This window comes from Aphelocoma coerulescens, chromosome 21 (genome assembly GCF_041296385.1).
Source record: "Aphelocoma coerulescens isolate FSJ_1873_10779 chromosome 21, UR_Acoe_1.0, whole genome shotgun sequence".
NCBI lineage: Eukaryota > Metazoa > Chordata > Aves > Passeriformes > Corvidae > Aphelocoma > Aphelocoma coerulescens.
Window position 1 is genome coordinate 8,280,233 of NC_091034.1, and position 16,170 is coordinate 8,296,402.

The 16,170-nt window shown below is 54.0% G+C and overlaps 1 protein-coding gene across 6 annotated transcripts; it reads left to right on the plus strand.

The window, feature by feature from the left end:
- The first annotated feature begins 4,226 nt into the window (after positions 1-4,226).
- On the plus strand, positions 4,227-15,903 carry H6PD (hexose-6-phosphate dehydrogenase/glucose 1-dehydrogenase). Of its 6 annotated transcripts, XM_069034886.1 has the most exons (9): positions 4,227-4,266; positions 5,195-5,350; positions 5,456-5,568; positions 6,574-6,729; positions 7,905-8,560; positions 9,670-9,787; positions 11,329-11,598; positions 11,904-13,230; positions 14,200-15,903. In XM_069034886.1, coding segments are annotated over exons 5-9 (2,343 nt in total). In that variant the 5' UTR covers positions 4,227-4,266; positions 5,195-5,350; positions 5,456-5,568; positions 6,574-6,729; positions 7,905-7,933; the 3' UTR covers positions 14,201-15,903. The 6 variants fall into 6 exon arrangements, with proteins under 6 accessions (XP_068890987.1, XP_068890983.1, XP_068890980.1 ...); XM_069034882.1 differs by having other exon boundaries at positions 5,426-5,568; positions 11,904-15,903; XM_069034879.1 differs by having other exon boundaries at positions 11,904-15,903.
- Positions 15,904-16,170: the final 267 nt, after the last annotated feature.

Genomic DNA, 16,170 nt, shown 5'->3' on the forward strand with positions numbered 1-16,170 from the left:
CCATGCACAAGAGGAACCTTATGTTTCCCTATTTTACAATGAAGGAACAGCATGTTTAGCCTATAACCTCCATTCTCATCCTCCTTTAGTCCAAGGTGGAGGAGGAGACCGAAAGCAGCTTGTCCCAGTGCAGGAACACCTGGGGAAGATGCCAGCACTCAGTCTTTAATCTGCTGATCAAGCCGATGAGAGCATCACTTCCTCAGAACCAAAGGCAGAACGCAGGCACAGCTTACTCGATTGATCAGTTCTGTTTGATTCAAGCAGAGTACTTGGTGAAGATGAGCTCTCCTCCTCCCCACCCCCAGCTCCCTTCCCGCTGTCACTGCTTTTATGGAGTGTTCAGTGTCAGCTGCACCCCGGGTACTGCAGGGTGCCAGACTGCACCCCCAGAGCAGCAGGGCTCCCCTAGTCCCGGTGACAGGGCTTTTCAGCGGGCACTAAGTCAGGCTTTAGTGCCATGACTGGCTGGGGAAGCAGCAGAGAGGGGATGGAAGGAGCCAGCAACGCCATCCCCTCCAGCCTCACAGCAAGGCTGCTGTGTTCACTCCCCACTCCAGCTGCACACCCAAGAGGCACTCCCTGGACATGGGTTCTGCCGTTTAAAAGCCACAGTCTGGAGAGGAAAGCCAACAAACAATAGAAACAAAAGCTCTTAAGAGGCAGCATTACTCTAATACTCTCTCACCTTGGAGTGTCTCAGCTGTACTTTGATCCTAAGCTCTTTAAGAGCTGAGCTTTCCATGCAGAACACCAGAGCAGAGGGGTCTTGGGAATGCTGCTCCTGTGTGGATCAGCTTTCCAGCCTCTGAACGTAGTTTGGATGCACAGAAGGGGCACTGGTTAATACCAAACAGGCCAAAGCATTTAAATCTAAACTTCTTAAACTGGATTGGAGATTTCTCCCTGTCAGGCTGAGCACACCTAACCACAAACCAGCTCCACGCTCGAGAACTCGTTGAGCAGGTAAGGTGTTCACTTGCCCCAGCAGCCATAACAAAGCCCCTCTTCCTTATTCTCCCCCACACCAGTTTAGGAGCTGCTGTTACCATTTCTACAGTCTGGTTTTCAAGAAGCCACAAGGCAGTAATTTCATTTTCTAAGAACCCCAGCTGCTGTACAGCTGTTCTTTATTGCTTCACAGCAGAAGTTAACAGCCTTACTCAAAGCCATGTGAACTTGATAGCCCAGAACTTGAGAGCTTTCCTGGAAGCTCGTCCCCCAGCACAGCCAGTGACCCAGCTCCACTAGCTCTGCAGCAGCACCAAACAAGGCTCCCAGCTCACAGAGCAGCACACGAGAACCAAGGAATTGAAGCATCCCCAGAAATTACTCTGTCATTTACAGCCACCTCTCCAGTTCATTGGCAGTAAATGCCTATGCAGAGGCCGATAAATTTGGCAGGTATCAGGCAAGTTTCCTCTAAGGTTACCTCACCAAAATCTTGCTCTCCTGAAGCACACTTTGCCCCTTCAGAGCAGTGCACCCCCAGCCCAGCTCAGTGTCACCTCTCCACACCTCGAGCTGGGTCTGCAGCTGCAACACCAAAGGGCAACAAAGCCCCACTGCAGCAAACTCACTTTTTTCATTGTTTTCCCCACTCCTAAAGAAAGAACCCCTTGCTGTGGAACAGATTTCCACTGTAATGCCAAAACACAGCCACTGCCCAGGGTTTATAGAGGCTCTGAATTGATAAGCTGCTCTCTCCAGCCTAATGCTTCCTCCTCTCAAACACCATCTTTAAACACCACCCAGAGCAGCTATTTTTCCTATAGAGCTTTTATTTGCTTGTAGAACATCTGTCTCCTTAATGCCCCTTTCCTTGCTAGCTGCCTTTTATTCCTTTATTGGCATCACATGTCTCATCTGTCACACTGGACCTTTTTCCCTTAAAGGCACATGCAGCTGAGGAGGTCTGAAAAGGCTCTGACAAAAGCACATTCTGATCCAAACCATCATCCTCACAAAATCTTACTTGTCCCAAATTATGAGATGTTAGAGCTCCTTAACTAAACAGCTGAGATATTTTTAACATGGTCAAAAAACCTATTTTATCTTCTGACCTTCAGCTCAGAAATAGCTGCACTATTTTTTTTTTCAGTTTTCTAAAAAATTACTGCATAAAGCAAACCACCCCTACAATTTCAGCCTCCATATTTAAAGTTTGGCATCATATAACTAGCTGAAAACATGGTCTCTCAACAGAAGATGTTAAACAACTGCTGCTACTCCCAACTTCCAGCTCTGTCTATAATAATAACAAGCTGAAGTGACCAGGGCCTCAGCTGTTCATCTCATTCCATGTGCCAGAAATATGCAGCAGGGAGATTTGCTCTTCAGTGGTTTCTGCTAAAGCAGGTGGCAAACCCCCTTTTTCTTCCAGAGCAGAGCACAGATGTCAGGAGGGGACCCCCATGAACCTCCTCTCCCAGCTGCTGAGCCCAAACAGGCCCAGGGAGCTTCTGAGAGCCGAGCTCTGTCACCAGGGCACTCATGGGTTAAACACAGAGCTGTGGGATGCAGCACTGCTTCCCCTGAGCTGCTTGCTGAATGTGCTGTGTAGTCCTGTCACACGGATCGGCCAAGGGACATCTCCAGACCCGGGCTATCTGTCCAGCTGGCCCGTTCAGATGCGTCACTGGCCCCCTCACCCAGTTTGGTTTGTTCAGTTGCATCCTTTGTGCTGTGCCTGTGAGGGATCCCGTGCCGGGTTCAGCATCGCAGGCTCTGGGCGCAGCCAGCCCAAAGCTGCATCAGCAGCATGGGCGGAATCACAAAGCACGGCGGGCGTGCAGCGGGGCTCGCTGCAGCCCCCTCCTCCCGACCCCGGACCCGGCTCCCGCACACAAACTGGGCTCGCACGGAGCCGCTCCGGCCTCTGCGGTGCCTCGCAGGGACTCTCACACGGGCTGGGGGAATAAGGCCCGGAGCAGGTCGGCGGAAGCTGCAGAATCGAAATTATACTGTGAACAGAATTCGAAGTTATGTCACAGAAGCATGGAATGGGCTGGGCTGGAGAGGACCTTAAGGATCACCTGGCTCCAACCTCCGCCATGGGCAGGACCTTCCTCTAGACCAGATTGCTCAAAATGTGTATCTATATATCTCAAATATAATGCAAGGCTTGTCTTAGGTACAATTTCATCTCTCAGTTACCAGCCCCAGCAGGAAACTACCCCAGCTCTGTGCCCAGTTCTGCCAAGGTGGCTCAGTTTCCCCACCTGTAAGGCGGTGGGGGTAAAGTGTATCTACTTGTATTAAATAATTGGAGACCTTGGAGTGGAAAAGACAGCAGGAACGGTGTGTGTTGCCAAGGAATGTGATGCCATCCGTTCTGGAGTGCGGTTACAGCTGTTTAACAGTCCGAGTCTGCTTTACAGCTCCTTGCTGTTGCCACACACGTGCAAAGACACCTTTCCTCTGCTCCTCTCCTGACTGCCTCTGATCACTCCGCCTGCCTTCACAAAGCTTGAGGTGCCTAAAAGCACTGTCAGGCTGATCTGAAACGCACCCCAGGAGGTTCACAAGGTAATTCCTCCGTTCAGAAAACACAGGACTGGAGTTGAGGGCACACCTGTGGTTAGCAGGGGGATGCCAGAGTCATTTCAGGACACAAAGCAATGCAAGGGCTGTCGACAAATACACCTACACATATAGGTATAAAATTAGAACAGCCACTCAACGGGGGAAAGCAGATCATTTTTCTTTTAGAATGAATCACAGAATCATGAAATGGTTTGGGTTGGAGGGTGCATAAAGCTCATCTTGTTCCAACCCCCTGCCATGCGCAGGGACCCCTTCCACTCAGCCGAGTCGCTCATGCCACGTCAAGCTTGGCCTGGAAGGTGACCAAAGCCCTGGTTTCGGTCAAGGTTTTGCTGTAATGGTGCATTCCGAACATTTCCAGCCCGGACACCCGAATGGAGAACGCACCACCCATCCAGGGACACGCCTGATGCAACCCCCAGGCGGGAAAAGGGTGCGAGCCCAGTGTCCAGGCGCCTGCCCAGTGTTCAGACGCATTCCCAGCACCGGTGCCCAGCGGTGTCCGGGCGGGGTCCGTGTGTCCCCGGGGGGGCTGTGTCCCTGTGTCCCTGTGTCCCTGTGGCCCCTCACCCTGCGGGATTTTTCTCCCTCCCGAGCGCCGGCGCCCGGCGCCAGCCGCCGCCAACCACAGAGTCTCGGCCGGGTGGGCGGGGCGGGGCGCGCGGCGGGCGGGGCGCTGTGTCGGGCCCGCCGCCGCCGGCGCGGTGCGGTGGGCGGGAGGTGAGCGGGGGGCGGCGGGGCCGGGGGTCAGCCCGGGCCGGGGAGGGGTCAGCTCGGACCGGGGAGGGGTCAGCCCGGGCCGGGGAGGGGTCAGCCCGGGCCGGGGGGTCAGCCGGGCCCCGCTCTGCGCTGCCCTGCGGCACCGCGCACCGGCCTCCCCGCTCCGGCACCGCGTGGGCGGCCGGAGCTCCGCGCTTGGCCGCGGGAGGGATGCGGGGCCGGAGCGGGGATGCGGGGCCGGAGCGGGGATGCTCCCGGCCCCCGGCGAGGGGGAGGCACGGACAGAGGCGTTTGGGGCAGCGGCAGCGCGGCGCAGCCCCGGTCCGGCCCCTCCCTGCGGGCACCGCCCGCGCCCGGCCCCGCTCAGCCCGCGCCTCCCCCGCTGCCCTCAGCCCCGCTGCCCTCAGCCCCGGTGCCCTCAGCCCCGCTGCCCTCAGCGCCGGTGCCCTCAGCCCCGCTGCCCTCAGCCCCGCTGCCCTCAGCCCCGGTGCCCTCAGCCCCGCTGCCCTCAGCCCCGCTGCCCTCAGCGCCGGTGCCCTCAGCCCCGCTGCCCTCAGCGCCGGTGCCCTCAGCCCCGCTGCCCTCAGCCCCGCTGCCCTCAGCCCCGCTGCCCGGCCCGGCCTTCCCGGTGCGCGGGGCTGGCGGAGCTCCAGCACCGGGCCCGGGTCCCTCCCGGTGCTCGGTCCCCTCCCGGTGCCCGGGTCCCTCCCGGTGCCCGGTCCCCTCCCGGTGCTCGGTCCCCTCCCGGTGCCCGGGTCCCTCCCGGTGCCCGGTCCCCTCCCGGTGCTCGGTCCCCTCCCGGTGCCCGGGTCCCTCCCGGTGCTCGGGGCTGTGGCAGCCGCTGTCACTCGTGAGCTCATCCCTCGGACCCCGCGCTGCCCACGCACTGGCGTGGCTTTCTCAGGGTCCCCCTGTCCTGCTTCTCCAGGGTTTTGGAAGCAGCTGCTGTCACGATGCTGGTGCCGGAGCACACGGAGTGAGGCTGAGTCAGAGCCAGAAGGGCCGAACACGAATTCGTGCATCTCTCAGCTTGCTCTTAATGCGAGTCTCCTCATTAAGCCTCGGACTTTTCCAGAAGCTGATGGTGAGATCATTGCTGCCCTAGTGTTTGCATATGCAGAAGACCAGTATGGTTTGCCCAGTTCTCAAAGAATCTCAGAACCCTTTCCTTCGTGTGTTACCTGTGCAGAGTCCTGTGGGAACCCCAGGCCACGTTGCATTTATCACAGAATCATAGAATATCCTCAGATGGAAGGGACCCACAAGGATCCTCAAAGTCCACCTCTTTTGGCTGTGCATCTGGTAATTATTTTTAGTGGGGATAGAACAGTGACAAAAAATACCTTTTGCATTTTTTTCTATGAAGACCTGAAAGGAGCTCCTGTCAACCTGGAGCTCCAGTGGCTGTGCAAGGGAATGCACAGTCTGACTGCTGGGCTAAGCTCTTACATGTTTTATGTGCATCAAGCCCAAGAACTTTTTCCAGAAGCCTTACTTTTTTTCTGGCTGGCTGGGGGATTTTTGGAGTGTTGTTTTTTAATGTGAGCAGTGGTGATTCGCTGATATGAAAGCAGTAAACAAACACTGCTGGGTTTACTGAGCTTATTCTGTGCAGTGTAGCTCAATATTTTGCAATTGGGAGGGTTGTGAAACTGGCTCTCCGTTGGTTTAGGAATACATGTGACTGGCTGACTCTGCCAGGAAGTGCCTTGACTAATTCCCTCTTTTCCGTGGGTCTGGAGAAGCGTGGCCCACCCAGACCCTCCCCATTCCTCAGGGGGTACCTGCTCCTGGCTGCAGCACAGCAGGGCTGCCCGGGTGCAGCGGGCAGTGTGTCAGGGGCCTCTGGTTCCTGGAACAAAGGTTGAAGAGTAAATACCACTTTATTGCACCGAGAAACTTTGTCATCTGTGTTATAACCCCACAGCAGGGGGTGGGAAACCAAACAATCGTTTGTACTGCAGGCAAAAGCCTCAGGAGCCACACTTGTGCCCCTTTGCAGCGCTGGTGGCTGGATTCCTGGGTCTGTGGAGCTCAAATCGTGCAGAAGGAAGGGAGGGAGGGGAGACAGCCACAACAGAGGGCTGGAGAGATGAGTTAAACTCACAGACAGCATTATACCTTGTGGCTCTCTGGGAGCAGGAATTGGCACACATGCCTGTGCTTCACCTGCTCACAAACAGCAGCCAACAGCTTCAGCACAGCCAGTGGGGCTGCACTGAGAACTGGGATGTGCTGGGGCGTTGCTGGCTCAGGCACGTTTGCTTTTTCCTCTGTTGTAATTGGGTCTTTCCTCCCCTTTCCCAGGAAGGGAACGAGCTGCCTTATCTGTCCCGCTCACCCGACCATTGATCAGGGACACCCGGTCACAGGAGGAGAGAGATCTGCACTGGCAGAGGCTGTGCAGGAGAAGAATTTCCAGCTGCTTTTGCCACCGTGGTCTCTAAAGCTCCTGTGTTACAGGTGAGTCTGCTGGAGAGAGACACAAGACTTCTACAGACCAGTTCAAGCTGCAGACAGGGAGAGATATCCAGATGTTCCTTGTAATTATTTAGTTATCCTCATTTATTGACCAGAGCTCAGAGTTTTTAAAGAAGTTAATAACCATGTGTGCTGTGAAGGCTCTGCTCCAACTAAACACAACTTCAGAGAATGGAATTAAGGGAAGGAGATAGCCAGTGTGAGAGCTCCTGAAATAATACCTGATGGAATGAGAACAGCACGGTGGTTTAGTCACCCCTACAGGAGTGACTAAACCTCTCCTCAGTAGCATTACATCTCTTGAGCTGCAAAGTCATTGCTGTGTGTCTCAGTGTAAGCACTAAATTTGTCTTTTCTCTTAAAAACAACTTTATTTTGAGTAAGTAAGCGTGAACAAAGAGACTTTTTATCCTGGCTGCAGTGGTTTGAATGGGCACTGAGTGGAGAAGGCCAGAACAGGATCTGCTCTTCAGTGGTGGAGGTTGCAGGAGGCAGAACACAAACCCCAGGCTGTCACCTGGCCACAGACACAGCCACAGTGAGGATGCATCTTGAGTTGCTCACATCAATCTGAGGACTAAACTTCTTCCCCAGAGTTGTTTTATCACACCAGTCTCCCAGTAGCCATTAGAACCCAGTTCAGTGGTGGTGCACGAGTCATTAAGTGGAAGGAGAAGAGCCTGGGACTGCCAGTGGTCATGTTTGTCCCTGAGCTGCTCTGACAATGTTGACATGAAGCCGTGCCAAGACAGCACAGCACTGTTTGAGCAAAGTCCCAAACAGGATGTTGGAAGCAGGATCCAGTGTGCAGGCACATGTGCTCAGTATGCAGGCACGTGTGTTCCTTTGTGGGCAGCTCTGAGATCTGTATGAAAATGGGTTTCAGATTCCCAGTGCAAAGCTGTGGAACTGTGCACGTGCTGCCCAAAGACCTTCAGCACACACTGCCTTCCACTTCTGGTGCAGAAGGAGGCTGCAGCCTTGTCAAGAACCCAAATTACTGCCTTGATTCAGATCCTGGAGGGGAGGAGAGGCTGTTGGGTAGAGGATCCAGGCAGGAGCCCCTGGCTCTTCAGCCAGGGGAAAGCAGGTACCTTGTGTTGTGTTCTGCAGCGCTACAACGTGGATTGATTTTGGTTTTTATTCCTGATCTCTAGTGTTCCTGGCCCTACCTCTTCTCCTGAAGATGCTGGGAAGGGTCCTGTGCATGGTGTTGTTTGTGGGAGCCTTCCCATCCCCAGCTGAAGCATCCCAGGGCCACATCTCCGTGGTCTTGCTGGGAGCCACGGGTGATTTGGCCAAGAAGTATTTGTGGCAGGGTCTATTCCAGCTCTACATGGACCAAGTGAGCAGTGGCCACAGCTTCACATTCCATGGGGCTGCCCTGGCAGCGCTGGAGCCAGGGCAGAGGCTGATGTTTGACGTGCTGAAGAAGCTGTCCTGTCCCCCAGACGAGGCTCCCAACAGGTGTGCTGTGCTCAAGGACCAGTTCCTGAAGCTGAGCCAGTACCACCAGCTAAAGACTGCCGAAAACTACACAGCTCTGAGCAGAGAGATTGAGACCCTGCTTCGCCAGGAGGGGCTGAAGGAGGCTGGGAGGATCTTCTACTTCTCAGTGCCCCCGTTTGCCTACACAGAGATTGCCCGGCACATCAACAGCAGCTGCCGGCCCCCGGCCGGGGCCTGGCTGCGCGTGGTGCTGGAGAAGCCCTTTGGCCACGACCTGCAGTCGGCCCAGCAGCTGGCAGCAGAGCTGGCAGGCTTCTTCAGGGAGGAGGAGATGTACCGGGTGGACCACTACCTCGGCAAGCAGGTGAGCAGCGCACAGCCCCTGCCAGGCTGAGGGGCTCAGTGCCTGGGAGACTCTTGGGGGTCAGTTCTGCATCTGGTGAGAGCGTTGTTCCCCTCCCAAATCCAGGCAGAGCCTGTCAGTGTGATCCAGAGCCTCCATTTGCTCCTGGAATCCTGTCCTGTTTCTCTGTCCTGTGCTGCTGAGAGAGCAGAGGGAACGTGCAGACCAGAGCAGGGCTTCCTCCTGTTGGAGTGGTGAGGGTCCCTTCTGCAGAGCGGGGCCAGGGTGTAGGGCTGGGCTCTGTGTGCCTGGAGCAGAGATGCAGAACTCCTCTGGTGTCCTGCCCAAGGTCAGGGCTTTGGTTTCGCTGAGCAAGCAGCACCTGTCCTCTCACAGCTCCACATCTCATTACACACAGGGCTCTCTGCTTAGCCATGGCTTCTGAAAGCACGCCTTCATTTGATATGATAAGGAGCTGATGGGATGTTAGTTCTGTGGGATGCTTATGGGGAGGTTTCTTGCTGCCCTGTGCTCCACTCTGGGCTGGAAGGATGTGGAGCTGCACTGCCCCAGAGGGAACGTGCTCAAGGACATGCCATCCTTGTGCCACAGGAATGTGATGCCACACTTTAAAGGCAGCCTGTTCAGCCACGGCACTGGACAGGTTTTACTCAGAAGTTGCATGTCCAGCTGCAAGGAGAGCATCTCCACTAAGAGGGAGGATTTCTTCTGTTTTGTTTTTGGGGGTTTATTTTGTCTCCCCAAAAGAGCAGATGTCTTTAGTGGTGTAAGCACCTGAACTGATGTATTTCAGCACTTCAGAACCTTGCATTAGTCCCAGAATGGTCTGACTCAGCCCTTTGTCCTCTGACAGATACAAACTGAGTGCTCTGCAGTTTGTAGTTCAGCCTTTTCACATGAAACCTCAAAATGCCTCAGAAAGACCTTCAATGTCTGCTCGGGACAGTCACTGGTGACCCCAAGTGTGCATCACTGCAGGCTCTTCTGCTGCTTTTCTCTTCTCTCACTCACTCTGCTCTGCTGCCTGTCTGCTGGATGGGGCAGTGAGGCAGAGGCACTGTGGGAATCTGCTGAGTTTTTATTGGGTCTTTGAATTTTTCCCTTCACAGGCTGTAGCCCATATCCTGCCTTTTCGGGATCAGAACCGACAGTTTCTGGACCCAATTTGGAACCGACATCATGTGGAAAGAGTGGAGGTTGTCTTGAAGGAGACTGTGGATGCTAAAGGTTGGTGAGGCGAGTGTGCAGGGTGAGTGAGGGGGAAGGAGAACTGGCAGGTTCATTAATTGTGGGGAGGTGGCCCTTGAGGTGGTACTGGTACAGAAATAAAAAAGGAACAGGTGAATGTTGTGTAGCTCCCTGGAAACAGAGAGGGTCTGTCCTACACTTCCTGTGCTGACTTCCAGCATTCCCCAGGATTTCTGGGAGCTGAGGAGGGACAGTTGTGTTGCTGCCTCTGAGAAAAAATCCCTTTGCAGTTAATCTGGGAGCAGGGGCAGAACCCCCCACCGTTTTCTACTGCAGACCTCTGGGGGCATTGCTGGCCTTTCTATCCTAATTCTTGGTAAACAGCACTAGATTTGGAACTGATGCAGTCTAAGGCCACTTCATCTCAGTGCAGCAGTAATCTGGTTGTTGTAACACAAGCCTTTTGTGTTGCTGTCTTGTCAGACACCAGGCTCACCCTGAGTGTGCCTTTGTGCTGTTCTTTGGGAAGTGCTCGTGCATCTCCTGCCTGGATGTTTCTGGTGCCTGGGTCAGTCTGGGTTTGTGTGCCTGGTTCTTTCCCTGCCTCTCTGTAGTAGGAAGAGCACTGCAGAGACAGTCCCAGCCCGGAGTGGCAGCGTGGGTCTCCTGCTGAAGGACATGGCTGCACTGCCTCCCTGCAATGCTGCAGCATCCCCTCTGCAGTGCTCAGCACAAAGCTCCCAGCTGGGCTGCCACCCGCAGCACTTCTGGGCACGGCAGGTGCCCTGGGCTCTGCACCATCAGGATTGCTCCCCCACTCACTTTACCTCTGCCTCCCTCCCCCAGCCACCACCAACTCAATTAATGCAATTTTATCAAACTTGGAGAAGTCTTTGGTTTGGCAGCCCAGAGCTCATCTGAGCCTGTTTGTGGGAGAGGGATGCACTGCAGAGAGGTTCAGGGAGAACAGCGTTGTCTGTGCACAGCCCCAGCTACTCCCTGTGCCCTCCCCTCTCTGAACAACTTGGTGATTTTTCATTTGATATCTTTTTTCCTCTGTGCAGCTTCAGCTGGCAGCCTGGCTCCCAGCAAGTCTGCAGCATTGATTCCATTAATGAGTGTGCCTTTGGATTAGAGCAGGGGAGATAAATTATCAGTCAATAGGGGAAGCCTGTGGTCGTGATGCAGCCTGCTGCTGGTGACACACAGCCTTGAGTCACTCCAGAAGTGCATTGTCTTTCTCCCACTGTTCCCACTTCATGAGAAGCCAGGCAGGGAAAGGGAAGCATGGCTTTGTGCACGAAATTTTGTCTCCGGAGGGTATGGCTCAGCCAGAGCCTTCTGAGGACAGGAAAACCATCTAGTCCTGCTACAAGCAGTGACAGCTTCCACTGGGACAGGTTGCCCAGAGCTCTGTCCAACCAGACCTTGAACACATCCAGTGGTGGGATGTCCACAGCTTCCCTGAGCTTGATTGCTTCAGGTTAATTGTTGGATGGGGAGGAGAGGAGCTTGGAGCTATAATGCAGACAAGGGTACCACACCACCTGAGCAGCATTTTGCCTCCTCGCTGTGCCCAGGCCGCACCAGCTTCTACGAGCAGTATGGGGTCATCCGGGACGTGCTGCAGAACCACCTCACCGAGGCCCTCATGTTCCTGATCATGGAGCTCCCTGCCAACGTGAGCAGTGCCCATGAGGTGGTGCAGCACAAGCTGCAGGCGTTCCAGTCGCTGTGGGGCCTGGAGAGGAGCAGTGCCGTGCTGGGGCAGTACCAGGCCTATGACAGCCAGGTGCAGGAGGAGCTGCAGGAGGCACGGGGCTACGTCAGCACCACGCCAACCTTTGCAGGTGAGAGTTTGGGCTGGGCCCTGGCAAGGGGAGCAGTCAGAGCTGAGGAGAGCAGGAGATGCGAGTCCTTGAGTGCAGTACCAGCTCCATGGCTCTGGACCTCACTGCTGACTCAGGGCTGTGTCCAGGCATCCACTGACGTGGTAACTGGGAGCTGGACAGGATAACGCTGTTGTCATGTCAGTTGACTAATGACCCAGGATTTCTGGGAGCTGAGGAGGGACAGTCATGGGCAGGTGATGGGGACCCCCGGGAGCGCCTGCTGTCCACGTGTGGGGTGGTAGCTGGGATCTCTGTCGTTCCAGGAGTGCTGATCTGCAGCGACAGCCTGCGCTGGGAAGGGGTCCCCTTCCTCCTCACCTCCGGGAAGGCTCTGGATGAACGGGTGGGTTACGCCCGTGTGCTCTTCAAGAACAGGGCCTACTGCACTCAGAGTGGCGCTCTGAGGGATGCAGGGCACAGCCAGTGTAAACCCAAACAGATCATCTTCCACTTCGGGCATGGTGCACTCAACACCCCTGCGGTGCTGGTGAGCAGGAACCTCTTCCAGCCTGTCATGCCCAAAGACAGTTGGAAAGAAGCAGAGGCTGGGTCAGACCTGCACGTCTTCGGACAGCCACTGTCTGATTTCTACATGTACAGCCCTGTGAAAGAGAGAGATGCGTATTCTGTCCTCATCTCCCACATCTACCACGGCAGGAAGGATTTCTTCATCACCACGGAGAACCTGCTGGCCTCCTGGGCCTTCTGGACACCTCTGCTGGACAGCACCTCCCGCCAGCCCCCACGCCTCTACCCCGGGGGCGTGGAGAACCAGCACCTCCTGGACTTTGAGATGGTGAGCGGGGGAGTGGCGTTCACCTTGGCAGAGCCAGCGGAGCTGCTGAACCCCAGTGGGCAGATGCCAAGTGATTTCAGGGCAATCCAGTCCAAATTTCGGCAAAGTCCCCTGGTCTCAGCGTGGGCTGAGGACCTGATTTCCCAGCTGGCGTCCGACATGGAGGAGGCAGCAGTGAGGAGCGTGGCTCGCTCTGGGCAGTTCCACCTGGCGCTGTCGGGCGGCTCCAGCCCCGTGGTGCTGTTCCAGCGGCTGGCAAGGCACCACTACGGCTTCCCCTGGAAGCACACTCACGTCTGGCTGGTGGACGAGCGCTGCGTGCCCCTGACCGACAGCGAGTCCAACTTCCTGGGCCTGCACAGGCACCTCCTGCAGCACGTCAGGGTGCCCTACTTCAACATCCACCCCATGCCCGTGCACCTCAACCGGCGCCTCTGCGTGGAGGAGGACAGGGGAGCAGAGCTCTATGCCAAGGACATCGTGGCCCTGGTGGCCAACACCAGCTTCGACCTGGTGCTGCTGGGGGTGGGCACGGACGGGCACACGGCCTCGCTCTTCCCCCACTCCGAGAACGGCCTGGAAGGGGCTCCCACCGTGGTGCTGACCGAGAGCCCTGTCAAACCTCACCAGAGGATGAGCCTCAGCCTGCCCCTCATCAACAGGGCCAGGCAGGTGTTTGTCCTGGTTTTGGGGAAGGGCAAGCATGACATCACCACCCTGCTCAGCAGAGTGGGCCACGAGCCCAGGAAGTGGCCGATCTCAGGCGTCAGCCCCAGCTCTGGCCAGCTGGTCTGGTACGTGGATTATGAAGCTCTGCTTGGGTGATGCCTTCACAATGTCCCTCCTCCCTTGTCTGCGTGGCCTTGACACCCTGGATTTTCCTACACCGTGTCCACGTTCCTCTGCTGCCAAGCAGCGGTTTCACCCCTGACACCTCCAACCTTCTGGGAGATCCATGGCCTACAGCACCTCTGACATTGAGCCTGGAGGGAGCTGGGCTCAGTGTCCAGGGCTCAGGAGGAGCCAAGAGCCCAGAGCAGCATTTCTGGCTCTGCTCCGGGTTCTGACCGAGATTTTGGACAAATGACCTCACCTTGAAGTGCCTCAGTTTTGCTGTCAGGCCTTTGTGCTTACTGGCATGTAACTACCTCACAGGCATTACAGGAGACTTGTTAAATCAACTGCCTGCCAAATTCTTTTATGTAAATTTTATATAATTCTCAGGCTAAAAGACAATAATAACACATTCATCCCCTGCCCTGCTCAGTCTGGCTGGGCCAGAGTCGTTGTCTCAGGGAAATGATGGTTGTGTGCACATGGATCCGTAACCTTGTCCGTGCAGCCCGTCCCATTGTGAGCCAGGCTCTGGCTGTGGCTGTGCTTTCCTGGGAGCACAGACACCCGCTGGCCTTTGTGGCAGGTGGCCCCTAACTGCTGACACAGATTTGTGAGCTCGCTGCAGTCCTGAGCCTTTGCAAACTGCCCAGCAGCAGAGGCTGAGCCTGTGAGCAGTAATTAGCTGCGTTCATTAAGTGGATGGCTGATACCACGGGGGATGGGGAAGGAAGACAAACTGCTTTTTAGGCTGTTAAAATAATGGGGACAGGGTGAGGAATATGGCAGCTCACAGAGCTGTTGTTTGCCAGCAGTGCAATAATTATTGAGGGAAAAGCTTGGTGCTCAGAGGAGTTGTTGGGTTTAGCTAGCAAAGAAATGTTTTCTTTAACTGTCTCAGTCTCTGAAATGAACTTTTCTCTCCTCAGAACGGAAGCTTTCAGCATCATTTGGTGGCTTGTGAAGTTTCTGTGGGAGGCAGCTTTGTAAAGTGCACACACATCTGTCACTGCTGCACACGCTGAGGGAGCTGCAGGGTTTGCAGGAGGTGGTGGTGCTCTTTGAACTCGTGGACACTGACTTAGGAGGGAGGGAATTTTCTCTGTGCACACGGGACTGGCAGATTCACCTCTGACAGGACAACAGAAAGTGCTCGTGGGAATGTACAGAAATTTATAGAAATGTACAGAAATTTATAGAAATGTACAGAAATTTATAGAAACGTGTGGTTCTGCTGCTCAGAGGGAGCGTTGGAGACACCCAGTGTGCCCAGAGACCCCACTCTCCCCTTCCTAATTCTCTGACTTTCACCTTCCCAGAACGCTGCCACGCACAAGGGGTGTCCTCTGCTTCCAGGACATCCCCAAATGCTCCGATGGGTTATTTACCTTTGAGGCAGTGCCTTACCTGGGCAGGTTTGCCAGCTGGCATGGCTGGTGTCCCCCGTTTGTGGGTGTTTGCTCTGGGTGTGCCCTGGTCACAGGCAGGGTTAACCCCCAGCTCCAAGCCCAGAGAGAGCAGGAGGAAGGTGAGCACTGCAGGCTGCCGTGGCCAGGAGCTCTCTGGAATAACTCTCTCTGTGGCTGCGTCCTGGCAGACACTGGCTCCAAAATCCACCACAGTGGTTGGAGCAGCTGTGCAGAGCAAGGTGGTTTAGGTCTGGTACCTCCATGAGTTCAAACACCATTTCTTTTTAAAGAAAAATGTCCACGTTAACTTCATTCCAGTTCTTTTGTATTTGGTGTGAGGGAACAAGTTTTAATTAAAAATTGACCTATGTGAGAGTAACTATATTGTTATGAACACCGGAGTTTATTCCTGTCTCACAGGTGATTGTGGCATTGGAGTTTTCCTATTTTTGCACACTTTCTTGTTAATAGGTGGCTGGCACCTCTTGAAATAAACACTGAGAGGTTTATTTGCACTTTTTGAGTAAGCACATGGGTTTTTTTCCCAGGGAGCTACTGTCTTTTCCAGCTGAAAATAGGGTTTATTTGTGAAGTCTCTATCTAGTGGGTCGCCCCAAAATTCATCCTAGATTTTATTAAAATCCATTAAAAGTTTCCCCATGTTTTCCTTCGTGAATGGAGCTGTCTGGGTTGTTTGGGGGATTTTTTAGAACTGTGGGGTTTTTTTCACACAGACAATTCCTGTTAAACTCTTTAATACTTAGTATTTGCTAAATGAAAACCAAATGTTTTGGAATATACAAAATTTATGACTGGAACGAGAGACTGGGTGGGAAAAAGGGTTAAATGAACAACAAATCTGATGAGGAGGAATGGTAGCAATCCACTGGGCTGTAGGCCAAGGAACCAGGGCTATTTTTATTTTGGGAAAGTTATTAATAGAAGGTGTGCACCTTCTTGAGAGCTTGTATTAACCTTCTTTGCAAAGGCAGCTCCATGGAGTGACTTCTTACACTCTGTTTCTCCTGTAAGTGATTATTGATACCAATTTTTACTAATTTTTTAATGTCAAGTGCATTCCTACAATTCAGTGGTATGATTATTTATATGTCTTACAGAAAACTAGCGCTGGAAATAATTCATTTTTCACATCAACTTTTATAAATCAAATTGTAAAATCCTTCTTCCCATGAGTAAACTTTTGTGATTCTTTTCATGTTGTTTAATGAATGAAGAATTATATTTATAAAAAATAAATAGTTTTTAATAAGAAATGTCTTTTAATTTCTGCCAGAGAGTCTTTCCCTGTCCTCCTGGTGAGTGAAGTTTTAGGGTTTTAATTGTGCAAAGTGGACAGTGTCACTGCAGTATTAAATGTTCACTCTGACTCTTGCTTTTTTGGTGTCTCATCCAGACAAGGCCAGGACTTCTCAAAACAAGGAGCAGCCAAAGCCCTTTTAAGGTGAGAAGATGGAATCACCCAATGCTGTG

Excerpts from the sequence above, each read along its gene's own strand:
- H6PD (XM_069034881.1), top strand. The coding sequence starts at position 7,934 with ATGCTGGGAAGGGTCCTGTGCATGGTGTTGTTTGTGGGAGCCTTCCCA. Across the intron at positions 8,561-9,669 it reads ACCACTACCTCGGCAAGCAG|GCTGTAGCCCATATCCTGCC; the intron begins GTGAGCAGCGCA and ends TTCCCTTCACAG. Across the intron at positions 9,788-11,328 it reads GGAGACTGTGGATGCTAAAG|GCCGCACCAGCTTCTACGAG; the intron begins GTTGGTGAGGCG and ends CGCTGTGCCCAG.